The sequence below is a fragment of the Neocloeon triangulifer genome, unplaced genomic scaffold, assembly GCF_031216515.1.
Source record: "Neocloeon triangulifer isolate White Clay Creek 2 clone unplaced genomic scaffold, ASM3121651v1 ptg000015l, whole genome shotgun sequence".
Lineage (NCBI taxonomy): Eukaryota > Metazoa > Arthropoda > Insecta > Ephemeroptera > Baetidae > Neocloeon > Neocloeon triangulifer.
The window spans coordinates 1,117,757-1,131,736 of NW_026775557.1; the positions used below are offsets into that span (position 1 = coordinate 1,117,757).

The window sequence follows — 13,980 nt, forward strand, 5'->3', positions numbered from 1 at the left end:
TTTACCCAGTGATCAACAAATATTGTACCCCTACGTCGTCTACAGCACTGAAATTATTAAAAAAAGAGTTTTAAAATTTATAAAATTGTAATAAACTTTTTTTTAATTTTTTACTGTACATTTGACAATTTCACTTTAATTAGTTATTCACCACAGCATAATTTACAAGTTCAAGTAATTATATTGTTGTCAGTTTCATGACTGATTAAATGTGATAACGTGCACAATTCAAATGTTTACCCAAGGTGTTATGCTAGTACAATTTTTTTCTTATTTAATTCATTTCCAATGTGTACCTCTGCGGTTATCAAGGTTTGCCTTAAGATTATGAGATCAATGTATTATCAACTCTCAATGAAAGCTTATTTGATCTGCGATTGGAATGATTGATGGGAAGATTTTAAAATAATTAAAAATTGAGACTGCACAATAGTACGATGAAATATGTTTTTGACTAAGTTAAATTTAATTTAATGCGATAACGGTATAAAAGGGAGTGAATGATAAATTTATATAATTAAATCACGGAAAGATGTATTGCCTTACTTTGGCTCAATTCAATTCTGGCTTTTCCTCAAAAACTTTTTTCACGATTTCTTTGTCACAAAAGTTTTTCCTTCATGCCGAATCCAAACCGCACTTTTCTACTTGCTCAATCCAACTTTGCGCGTGGGAATTCGTTGGAGCTTGAAAGCAAGGGAGTTTTAAATGAATTCGTCTCTCTGCAGATGACGAGGGCAATATCGCGCGCCAGCAGACGGCGGAGGCGCGAGAGGACAGAAAGAAATTACATCATTTTCACAACGGCGGCGTCATTTGCGAAAGAAGAAATTAAGAATGGCCGTGAAGGAGTGGATTTTCGAAACGTTTAGTGCTTGTCCGATGCTTCACTCGGTCTGTCTGAAGTCTGAATGCGTAATTCTTAATTGTGAGGACTAAAATTTTACGTCTGCGCGCGTATTACGAGATTTTTGGCACGCGAGAGAACTTGAAAAGCGGAGAGAACTTGCTGGTCATTTTAAAAGAGGGGGTTGTGTAATGCAAAATGCTTCACGGGACTGTAAAACAGTTTTATGCTCACTTACTTAAAATTAGTTTGGAAATTAAAATATGAACCAAAAATAAGTTTCCTTTGACAATTTAATAATTTTCTTTTATAAAATATAAATTTTCATATCGAAAAGAATTGGTTGAGAATTATATATTTGCTATATTTTGACAAAATTTACAGACCTTCTCTTTCTGATCCTCCAAGAGGTGTCCACCAGAGGCCATGGCATCCATGCAAAGGTCGGCCACCTGCTCCAGGTTGCTCGCCTCCATGTCAAGCATGACGGTGCCGCTGGAAAGCATCGCCCTCAGCTCGAATAACGAGTGAAGCGACAGGGTGGCCACGTGTGGTTTCGACCACCGGTTGCCACCCTCTTCCACGTCCTCCTCGAACTTGATCCAACGAGCAGTCTGAAAACAGGCAAAAACAAACCTGTAATTGAGCAAATAAATCTAAAAAAAGTGGAAAGTGATGACGAAAAAAGTTTTTCATAACAATTTGAATAAATTGATATTACTAGAGAACACGTTTGTAGCTGGATTCGTTGGTCGCATTGATTTAAAAAAATATTATTTATTTTTGATTTATTTTAATCAACTAATAAGAAATATTTTTTAAATTTAAGTTGTATAAAACCTATTTTGATAAATTTAATTACATTAACTAATTATTGCGAAATTCTGCTGATAATATTGATATACCAGGAGGCAATTTATGCCAAAATCAAGATGCAACATTTATTTTTACAAATGTTACACAAATTTTACAAAAGAGATCGGGAAAACCGAAATAATTTTACTTTTGAAAATGGAATTTAAAAATAATATTCATAGTTTATAAATTTTTAATATCTAAATGTATTCAATTTATATTTTTTCTTTTGCAATAAAATGATTTGAGGAAATATTATTATTGTTTGGAGATTCTTTTTTTGTTAGGAGCTTTTTATCAGTATTAAAAGATTGCAACGAAAAATTATATTATGTACATAACGAATGATTCTCAAAATCAATTTCCCTCGTTTTTCACCTGCCGCCGGCAGACTAATAGCCTTAAATGTAATAAGGTAGGGCGGTAAACAAGCAACTTTCGTGCCTCCGCATAATAAAAAATTGCATTTTCCGCAAGAACAGTGTGTGCGGTGGGTGCTTAGAGGAGCAGACGACGATGCGAAATTCGCCTGCTCAGCACAAAGACGAGACCGGCCTGGAAAAAGTCGATCGAGAGAGAGAGTTCGAGTGGGCGGATGGCTGGTCTGCTCTCTCTACTTCTGCTGTGATAAGCTATTTAAGGTAGTTCTTTATTAGACGGACAGTCCATCATCTGCCAAACGTCTGTTTGCCCGCGACGTTGCTATTTTCTGAGTGAATGGAACTCGACCACGTATGAGAGTCGGATTGACTTCACCGCAAAAAGAAAAATGAAAGAATTCTTATATTGTATATCTGCTTCCAAGAAGTCTGAGATTGGACAAGGATATCATTCAGTAGCAATAATCTCAGTCAGATACTGGCAAAAGGCACATTTTCTGCAAAAGCAAGATCAAAGGTGTCCAGCCGCAACGTCTTCAGTATAATCTAATCTACAAAAAAAATTCATAGCCTGATTTGAAACAGTTTTATTCATTCTATGAAAACTTTTTGACTGATATTTTTATACAACTTTTGACCTATTTGTTTCTAAATATAAAATATCTCTAAAGAGATTTTTTAATTCAATTTTTATCAATTTTTATGTCATCTGTACCAAAAGGAATGTTTAAACATTCAATTATAAGTTTCAAGCTTGTGAAAGTACATTTGCTTTGGAAGAGCTTTTAAAAGCTACGACTCTAATGAATTTCTTATCGCATCTCTCAGAATTTTCGTTTCAAATCTTTGCGCAGAAGTGAAAAATAAATCCAGCCAATTTGTATGCTAGTCACGTCTTGAAAGTCACGCCAGATCCCTGCTTTTCAGTCGTAATTCTTACCTCCTTCCACTCAAATTCGTCGCCGTCGCGGACCAGCTCACCCATCTCCGAGAAGAGAGGGTGCGTTTCGTGACCGGCGCCATCCTCGCCGTCCTCGCCCAGGATGAATTGCACGCGCTGTGCTGGAGGAGTGACTGAAAATAATTGATATGGAATTAATTAAACTGCAAATCTGAGAATATTTATAAATACTAAAAATAAGAAATAAAATATTTTAATTATCAATTAATATAAATGTGCCTTCTAAAAGAAACAGAAGTTTCAAAAATTGCAAAACTGTATTAAGAAGTTTTGCGAAAAATAATGTCAATGTTTTCAGTACAACCATACAAAAATAAAGTGTGCCAGAATTATCTTAAGTTGACCCCACTGGTTGCAGAGGTCGCAAAAACTTTTCCATTAAATATATACACATCCCAAAATCTATCTCTTTTTCCCTTCCTTCTAGAAGAACACACAAGTCAAATAATGCAATTGTGTTGCGGACAAATTTGGCCAAGTTCCCGCACGCATTCATTTCACTCAACGTTGTGGAACGAGGGTCGCGCTCTTAAGAAAATTTATCTCCAACGCTGAAAGTTTTAGTTCTAGCGCGAATCAGGTCAGCCGGACGATGCAACAATAAGAATTGGTGCAGTGCTTATTAGAAAACGGGTCAGCAATTTCTATAAATTTCAGACGCAAAAACGTTTAACTCTAATGGATCGCTTACAGCAGAGATTTTTGTGAAGAAACAAACGAGATCTACTTACAAACAACAAATGTGGAAGTGAAGAGGCTTTTTATGTTCATTTAACTGATAAAAAAAATTTATTTCAAGGAATACAATTTTTAATCTGTAAATAAATGAAGCCTGATCCATGAACTCCCAATTAATCATCTCTTCGAGTTTCAATTTCTTTTATCAAATAACAAACATTTTTTTTTTTAGGTGAAAAGTCATTTTGTCATTTTTTTTAGCCCATTAATTTTCTGAATATTTCCAAATTTTTGTTGCATCATTTGAATGTTATAAAGCTTTTCTCCACCAATTTTCTCCAAGATTAATATTGTTTAGTTAATTACATTATATTAAATCTGTGTCCTTCCACCAAATTTAATTTAAATAATTATAAAATGATGTTTTACAAAAATATCGTATAAAATATGACAGCAAAATGAAGTTAAAGTTTTATTTAAGAAATTTAAATTATAAAATAATTATATTTAAACAATAAGTTAGAAAATGATTAACACAAATTAATAAAAAAACTATACAACATATTATAATATAATAATAATATTTAATTACTTGTCTTAGTAAAACAATTTTATAAATTTCATACATATTGAAATTTTTATTTTGTGGGTGCCGCTATTTGGCGCGCGCGTTTTCCGCGTGTGCGGCAGCAAAGCCACCGTCGCGTTCGCCGCTCATAAATCTCGTTGCCCTCGAATGTCGCGAGTGCGCCAGGACTAATTAATTACGACTCGGAAAATCGCACGTCGGCTCGTTCAAACAAAGCATTACGAGTGAGAAAAATGCGCGTGGCAAGAGTGCTCGCGGGCGGGCGGGCGGCGATTCAGTCTGACTTTGGCTGCCAAAACGAATAACTTTTATAGGGCGGCCGCGATTTCACTTCAATTACTGTAAAAGCTGCGCACGCGAAATAAAAATGTACATTTTACAAGAAGAGAGGGAAAATCTGTTGAGCAAACGCGGTGCCGAATTCAACACGGCAGGCGACTCTTCAAAGTGTGCGGCTGGCAGGTAGAGTACTTGTTGAGTGAGCTGTTTGACTTTTGCATAATGCAACCGTCGGCGGAGAGTTTTAAAGCTGAGCGCAAATAACTCTCTGCTTGTATTAAAAAAGGAAAATAAACCACACATCATCTGTAATCTTTCCATTTAATCACGAAACTAAGCTCTATTTTAACAGAGTTACTTAGGACTACATCTGGACTAAATATTAAAAAACGATATAATAAAAATTTTCTTTTATGTTCTATTCCACTTTTCACACTGTCACTTTATTAATCTCAGAGAAGGAATTATATATCTGTCAATTGATTTTAAATTCATCTGTTACCTTTCCATTACTTCAAGAAACTATGCTCTATTTTTACAGAGTTACTTAGGACTACGACTGGTCTAAATATTTAAAAAACGATATAATAAAAATTTTCTTATTTGTTCTATACCGGTTTTCACACTGTCACTTTATTAATCTCAGAGAAGGAATTATATACCTGTCAATTGATTTTAAATTCATCTGTTAACTTTCCATTACTTCACGAAACTAAGCTCTAATTTTATAGAGTTACTTATGACTACGTCTGGTCTAAATATTTAAAAAACGATATCATAAAAATTTTCTTATTATTTCTATACCGTTTTTCACACTGTCACTTTATTAATCTCAGAGAAGGAATTATATACCTGTCAATTGATTTTAAATTCATCTGTTAACTTTCCATTACTTCAAGAAACTATGCTCTATTTATACAGAGTTACTTAGGACTACGACTGGTCTAAATATTTAAAAAACGATATAATAAAAATTTTCTTATATGTTCTATACCGGTTTTCACACTGTCAATTTATTAATCTCAGAGAAGGAATTATATAACTGCCAATTGATTTTAAATTCATCTGTAAACTTTTCATTACTTCAAGAAAATATGCTCTATTTTTACAGAGTTACTTAGGACTACGACTGGTCTAAATATTTAAAAAACGATATTTTAAAAATTTTCTTATATGTTCTATACCGGTTTTCACACTGTCAATTTATTGATCTTAGAGAAGGAATTATATAACTGTCAATTGATTTTAAATTCGTCTGTTAACTTTCCATTACTTCAAGAAACTATGCTCTATTTTTACAGAGTTACTTAGGACTACGACTGGTCTAAATATTTAAAAAACGATATTATAAAAATTTTCTTATATGTTCTATACCGGTTTTCACACTGTCAATTTATTATTCTCAGAGAAGGAATTATATAACTGTCAATTGATTTTAAATTCATCCTTTAACTTTCCATTATTTCACGAAACTAAGCTTTATTTTTATAGAGTTACTTAGGACTACGTCTGGACTAAATATTAAAAAACGATATAATAAAAATTATTTTAATTGTTCCTTACCGGTTTTCACACTGACACTTTATTAGTCTCAGAGAAGCAATTATATAACTGCCAATTGATATAAAAATCATCTGTAATCTTTCCATTAATTCACGAAACACAGCTCTATTTTTACAGTGTTACTTAGGACTACGTCTGGTCTAAATATTAAAAAACGATATGAAAAAAATTTTCTTATTTGTTCTATACCGGTTTTCACACTGTCACTTTATAAATCTCAGAGAAGGAATTATATAACTGTCAATTGATTTTAAATTCATCTGTTAACTTTCCAATACTTTACAAAACTAAGCTCTAATTTTATAGAGTTACTTATGACTACGTCTGGTCTAAATATTTAAAAAACGATATCATAAAAATTTTCTTATTATTTCTATACCGTTTTTCACACTGTCACTTTATTAATCTCAGAGAAGGAATTATATAACTGTCAATTGATTTTAAATTCATTTGTTAACTTTCCATTACTTTACGAAACTAAGCTCTATTTTTACATAGTTGCTCAGGACTACGTCTAGTCTAAATATTAAAATACGATATCCAGTGTGAGTTGAGCTTATTATTTGTAAAATTGAATGAAAATATTGCCCAAAGCTAAAAAAATATAAAATAATTTCCTCAATAAAAAGATTATTTCCGTTTGAATATTTTAAGTTTTGAGTAAAATGATGAATTTTTCAGCAATTTCAGCAATGCAATCTTCTATTTATTTATTCAAGAATATCAATGTGAGCATTTTTGTGACTGATGCAAACTTTTATATATTTCCTTTGGAAACTTTAAATCAATAAATATTTATTTAGAAAAATAATTGTTTTAAATTGAAATGCTGGTATTCAAAAAGCCGCTCGATTTGCATGTACCTTTTGGCAAAAACAAGGAATCGATTCAGGTATCAACATGCCTATATTTTTTCATTTGCACCGCTTAAGCTCTGGTTCACCCAGTCAGCAGCAAACACAAAAGAAGTGGTTGTTGGCCTGCGGTGTGTGATTTGTTTCATGAGGCGTCCTCTGGAGATTCACCTCGGCCCACAGGTGACATTTGAATTTATTCGCACTGCTGGATGCGGCTAATATTAGAGACGTGACTGGAAAAAATTTCCGACGGCAGAATTTACGACGAATCCCCGCGACGACAGCACCGTTTTTATGCGTGGAATAAAAAAAAGTGCACGCACATTACACGAAGGAGAGACGTAAAAAATTTTGAATCACGAGCGGGATGTGAAACTGCGGCAGTTGGACGTGCGAACGCAAACTTTTTACAGCTCTCTGGCGTGAAATTGATGTATTTTTTAGCTCTTTGTTCCCGACAGACAAATGACGTCAATTTGCAGAGACATAAGAAGTAATAATATGAACGATGTTTTGCGAAAAATCAATCGCCCTAAATTGTGTTTACTAACTTGAAATCGTTCAAAATTACTAATTTATTTCAAATAATTTTAATTTTATGAAGTATGGTTGATAACTATTGGAATAAAGTTAACTAAAAATTATTTAGTCATGACATTATGAGAAAAGTCTTTTATTTTTATATTTGCCGAATTTAAAATTGAGTCTTTAAAGCTAAAATTGTAACTTAAATAAGTTGCAGGTAAATATCCGCTTATATGCAAAACTCTAAAAAAGTGTATTTTAGCAAGAATTTTTTTTTAAATTATATTTAAAAAAAGTAAAGGATGATTTTTACTTTTGGTCTGATTAATTTATGGCAGCACTGATTTACAAGTAAAAACAAAACGACATTAAATTTTTTTTATATCTGCTAAAAGGTTATATTGAAATTTGCAGTAAAATTAAAAGTTTTAAAATGGAAAAGTTCAAAATTTGTAAAAAAAAAAATGTTAAAAAAGTAAAAAATTGCCGAAAATTATCAGGGAATAAATTTTCCTGGCTAGCTTTTAGTGATATTTTGAATCACATTCATTTGCATATTATAAAAAGATCAACTTTCAGAATGAATATAATTATTGAGTATCAGTATAAATTTAACAAAAATATGAAGTTAATAAAAAATATATATATTTTTTAAATTTATTTTCTTTCAATGATGTAGATTATTAAAAATTGTACTCACCAGGCCTGTCATCCTCGTCGGCGCTGTCCTTGCTGGACTTGTGGTGGTGCTTGTGTTTTCGGTGGTGCGAGCGGCGACGGTAACCTTGACCGGGCAGGTGCACCCCCACGTAGACTGTGTGCGCTCGGTGACCTGCGAAAAGCGACGAAACTTTGGTTAGCTCAGAAAATAAAAATATACATAATAATGGCAACGCGTGCCGACGCCGGGGGTTAAATTTCACACTAATGAAGCTGTAAGGGTGGCAGGGAGGATTTTCACCTGCCGCTGTTGCCGCGCGCACCACGACACGGGTCGATACGCGTTCGGACGAGCGAGGAAAAATACTTTTGAGGATGCGCCACTGTCCTTAGGAACAGGAAAGCTACTCAGATCAGATTGGAATTATTTTACTCACAAAAAATAACTATATTTTTGACAGCGTGACTGTGAAGATTTTTCAGTTTATTAAATGATTTTTTTTTTAATATTTTGATGTGAAGCAGTTTCTCTTTCTTTTTAATTTCAAAACAAAGTTAGTAATTTATGTTTTGAAGAAACAGAAATTTATTTTGCTTTTTTAATAAAGATAAAATTGCCTAATGCGTAGTTCAATATGAATACTAATGATTTCAATTGCACATTTTTGATCGAGAGTATTAGTTGTTAACTTTCCACTCAAATCTTTTAGTGGAATATTGATTTAAATTAATTAAACTAAATAAAAATTAAAAAGCCAAGTTTAAGGCTCGTTTGGAATAATAAATTAAATTTTAGAGATGAATCGTTAACTAAAAAGTTAAACTTTGTAATAATATTACATAATTGTAATAAAGAAATAATTAAAATGTTTTAATTGTGATAATAGTATGATAAAATAAAATATGGATATTTTATTTTTAATGCATGGATTTTACTTTTAGTATTGCGTTTTAGATTCATCATAAAAAAATATCAGTATGCGCAGTCATTAAAAAATATAAAATAATGCACAGTAAACGTATTTTTTTTTTGGAAATGAAGCGATCGGGCTTTTCCATGATCATCTCCTCGAGTGTCAACTTCTTCAAACAAATATTTTTTTTTTATTTGGTTTTAATATAGGTTTAATTTGGAAACGATTTCGCTTTCAAATTGAGCCTATGATTTTAGTTAGTTGTTTACTAGTGCTGGCTGCCAATTCTCTCATTAATGTGAATTTCCAAATAACCTGTTTTTGACCTGTTGTGAGAGAATAAACGAATTATTTGGTTTTATGTTTCAAGTTTACTAACCATTAAATTGGATAATGTGTTCATTATTATTTACATTTTGCGAATATTATTCCACTGAATTGAGTACCGTTTTGCGACGTATTTTATTTCCATTTGGCGTCACAAACGACAGACGCTTGTTATCTTTCCTCCGTCAAACAAGGCAAAAACCTTTCCTTTTCCTGCGCGCATCTTCGCCGCCAGCATGTTATCTGTTTGTAGAAGAAAAACAAAGTTCTGCGACGGGCAGACGAACGCAATTTACAAACGTAATTATTGTGGGGAACGGAATGGAATCGAAACCCAACAAATTGATCCGAGTTTAATTAAAACAGGCATTCTTTCCGAAAGTAAAGGAGGATTGAGCAATGATTTGGGTCGATTTTCCTGCAGAAATTTAATGACAAAGGCGAAATCAACAGTTCCGAGTTCATCGATTGGCAGCACGAAAGTTTGGAATGTTTTGAGGTTTCTTTCCAGCTCACTAAACGGTTGCGCAATCAGTTAGCATGTTGGCAAATGGCACTTTTGTTGCTCCAAGAGTGGCGTGAGCTTGCTTTCGAATGACATCAGGAAAGAGTTAATGGGGAATTTTGAATGCAAGAATAATTCATATTTTCAATTAATCGAAAAAAAGTATTGAAAATTAAGTTAATTTGGCCAAATTTAAATAATATTTTGCTTTTTCCAATACTCTTGTTTATTATTTACAAAAACAAAACTATTTCATGTAAAACCACATTTTCCTGGAGAAAAAAAGGAAAAATGTACAGAATCCCAAATTTGAATGGTGGAGGAATCTGAATAAAAATTCCCTCACTATTTCCCGACACCATTTGATTTAAATGCAATCACGTGCCAGACACTTTGACATCGCTGCAGCACCGACAACGAGTAGGACTCAAAGGCCGCTTTTCCGACAGACCAATTTTATTTTCAACCTCGCCGCCGACACAAAGGCCAAAGAGCTTTTCGATTATTATTTTACGAGCAGACTTGAAAGTGGGCTTTTGGGCAAAATAATAATACAGCCTTTGTCTCTCATGTGGAGGGTTGAGCTTCTGCGAACTACCAAAACAAATTAGTTTTCGCGTGTCTGCCGAAATTTTGCTTTTGCTGCGTTAAACCGACACGGGTTTTTTTATACCCTTTCTCGTTCTCATTTTAACCCCAGCTATTTTTAGAAGATGCCCGCGAAATATGTATTATTGTGCTCGCCGTGCACTCTCGTCGTTCTTTGTTTGATGTGTCAAGCAAGTATAGCAGTGAAAACAACTCCAAACGCGCGACACATAATATAACCCAACCAACACGCATGTAAGTGGACTCTCAGAAAACAAAAAAACCAAGAAAGAAGGAAAAACGGAAAGGGCGTTTCTCGGCCGTCATGTTGCGTGAAAGAAAGTGAACAAGAATGGAAATGGGGATGAGAGAAAATAAATTTGAGCGTCCTCCTCAGTGTGAAATTTGCAGTTTGCGTTTTGTTTTGACTTTTGTCTCTTTTGACTGGTTCTGATTAGAAAGTACGTTGAGATGCAAGGGAAAAAGTTTTATACCATTGCCTTAGAAATGCTGCTCTAGATTTTCCAATAATTTTAATCTCATCACTATAAATAATTTTAGCAACAATTTTCCCGTATGTTAAATGCTAATTTTGAGTTAAACATCTAATAATTTTACTTTATTAACCAAATTGTGGTAATATAAAGCTGATTTGATAAAAAATTTATGATAATGATTCTGATTTTTTTTTTTAATGAATTGATTCGTCTAAAAATTTATCACTAAAATAATTACTTGATATAAATCGATGCAAACTTTCAATGCCCCAATTGAAATAATCTCTACAATTTATGAAGTTAATATTGTATAGATATATAATGATTTAATTATCTTCTAAAATGAAAATGTCAAATCACAATATAACAATAACAGTGTCTTAATAAATTGCAATATCATTACTAAAAAAATTTTAAATCAATTTAAATTTTTTGTTATTATTTAATTTTTTTATATTTCAATTATAATTTTTAGCGTTTTTTAAACATTTTAAGTAATTTTTTTTTATTTATTTATCCTAGATAACTGATTTTCTGCTAACAAATCTATCTAAATATTGGCAATATTGTTTTCACGAGTACCTTATTCTATAACTTTTGTCAGTCAGATTTTAATATGTATCTAAAAGGTTTCTCATTTAATGAAAATTAATGCCGATTAAAAAAGGGGTTTGAACAAAAATCTAATAATCTTGAGGTTTCAAGATTCAATCTATAAATAAAAAAGTTTGTGATAACACTTACCCTCAAAATCCTTTTCCGTGTATCCCAAATGGTGGGTTTGAAGGGCCCCTGGGTCCTTGGGGGCCTCGTCGTCCCCTGGTGCGGTATCCATTACCCACGGCCTGAAACAAACAATGCACACCTCTGTTAGTCGCGACCAACTTTCAGGACTTAAACGAACTCGTTCAAAACTTTCAAGACGTCAACTTTTGCTCTTAACAAACCCTCTTGCGCATAATCTTTCTCTGTGAAGGGACTTTTATTATCATTTGCATTCGATTGCCTGGCAGATTACACGCTTTTGTGCGGAGAAAGAAATTTCTTTTCTAAAGTATACCGCCTCCGTAAAAAGAGTCTCGGTTGCTTATCAAAGAGCGATTTTCTCTTGAATGGCCCTAAGCGCAGTTGGGCTCCTTTTCATACAAATTCTGAACATTGCACAAAAAACGGCAGGTTTAACCCAGAACGTCTGCAGGGAAAAAAGTGATCAACATAGAAATAAAGACCAGTCAGTGGCTGACGGCTCAAGTTGCGCTAAACGGATATTGGATTTTCATTTTGCACTGCTCAGCGAGCGGATTCTTTGAGCGTTTTTTTGCTTTTCACGGAATAATTCAGTCTGACAGAACAAAGAAAACTTTTGCCCAATCAAAGTTGAGGCGGAACATTAGTTCAAAGGAAAAATTGACATCATTGTTTAAAATTTCAGAAAATTGAAGACGGTGCATTTTGCCGTTCATATTTACTTGTGAATATATTTTTTGCATATAGATATTTGTTTTATCCTTTTGAATTAGCCTAATAACAGGTCATTCCATAAAAATTAATTTAATAGTTTAAAACTGATGTCACAAAATTTGTATGTGGTTCTTAATCTGAAATAATACTTTGAATTTGTTTAAATGTTCTATAATTTATATGACTAATATTAAATTGTAATTAACATGTATATTTTAAATTTAAAATAAAAAAATATTAAAATTAATTGCATTTTTAATTCTACGCTTTTATGTTAAATTTTATTTTTAATAAATTTTATGATTTTTTATTTAATTGCAATTTTTAGAATTATTTGTTACATTAAATTGTAATAAAACGTTTTTGATATAATACAGAATAAAAATATATTTTATAGATTGCAGTGACATGATAGATATTAATTAAAAAGTAAACTTTCATTCAAAATTTTTGCCTCCACATGTATTAGGTATTATAGTTTAAAAATTGAGGAAAAAACATACATCAAACATTATACATTAACAAGGTCAGTTTTTAAATGGACGAAGCTTGAAAAATAAAATTGCACACAAATCAGAGGGAAAGAAATAAACCACAATAAACTATAAAAATCACCAGTTAAATTAATTCATTTAAATGTTATATTACAGTATTTACAGTGAATAAATGCTGGTTTCTACAATTACTAGTAATATAATCAAATTAAATTAGTTTATTTGAGGAAAGACGAAAATATTCTTCAAAACAGAAATAGGAAATGTTAGACTAAATAGATAATTTTCCGAAAAGAGCAATACAAAATATTTGTCATTACTGTTTAATGTTATGTATGCTTGTCCTCATTGTTACAATACTTTATTTACATTCAACTGCTGAAACCAACTATTTTTTGACAAAACAGCACCATCAATAGCAAGAATTTTGCTAAAACTTCTGATTGTGAGATCAAAAAGATCCCATCCGCCGGAGTAAGTCTCAGTTCTTATCACTTATCACAAATTTCTTGTTTATCTTAATTCGCAATATCTTATTTTAGAGAATTCAAAGCATCAACATTTAATTTTAAAATTTACTATGTACCAGAGACTAATCATCATTTTTGAATAACTAATTTGTATGATAAAAAAAATGAATATGAAATTGTTAGGAAAAAGGGAATTGAATCAAGGCGAAAATTCAATTGTGTAGATTAGGCCAATGGGAAAATCTAGATCTGATTGCTTCTTCGATAATTCTCCCCGCCGCATCAGAATCTTTCTGTACTTGCAAAAGAGGAAGTGGAGCAGACCTGAAAGCATCCCTTATTGCTCAGAGCGAATTGCAACACGCAGCGCAGAGAAAATCCAATTCAGGCTGCTGTCGGGATGAAATGAAATGAGCGACTTTCACTGTACAACATCGGCACAGGGAAAACTTTTTTCCGCTTCGACGGAGTTGCAAATATAGAGTGGTGGTGCGCGCATGTTGGTCACGTTTTATTATCTGCAGGCGGCG

At 32.6% G+C, this 13,980-nt stretch overlaps 1 protein-coding gene across 11 annotated transcripts in view; it reads right to left on the minus strand.

Moving 5' to 3' along the window:
- Positions 1–13,980, minus strand: part of LOC132202828 (electrogenic sodium bicarbonate cotransporter 1) — a 68,905-nt gene that overhangs the window by 13,614 nt on the left and 41,311 nt on the right. For all 11 annotated transcript variants that reach the window (XM_059630059.1, XM_059630055.1, XM_059630057.1 and 8 more), the window contains 4 exons: positions 11,770–11,870; positions 8,235–8,366; positions 3,023–3,156; positions 1,234–1,461 (listed from right to left, as the gene is read on the minus strand). In XM_059630059.1, the coding sequence (XP_059486042.1) occupies positions 1,234–1,461; positions 3,023–3,156; positions 8,235–8,366; positions 11,770–11,860 (585 nt within the window). In that variant the 5' untranslated portion in view covers positions 11,861–11,870. The remainder of the gene's footprint in view (positions 1–1,233; positions 1,462–3,022; positions 3,157–8,234; positions 8,367–11,769; positions 11,871–13,980) is intronic.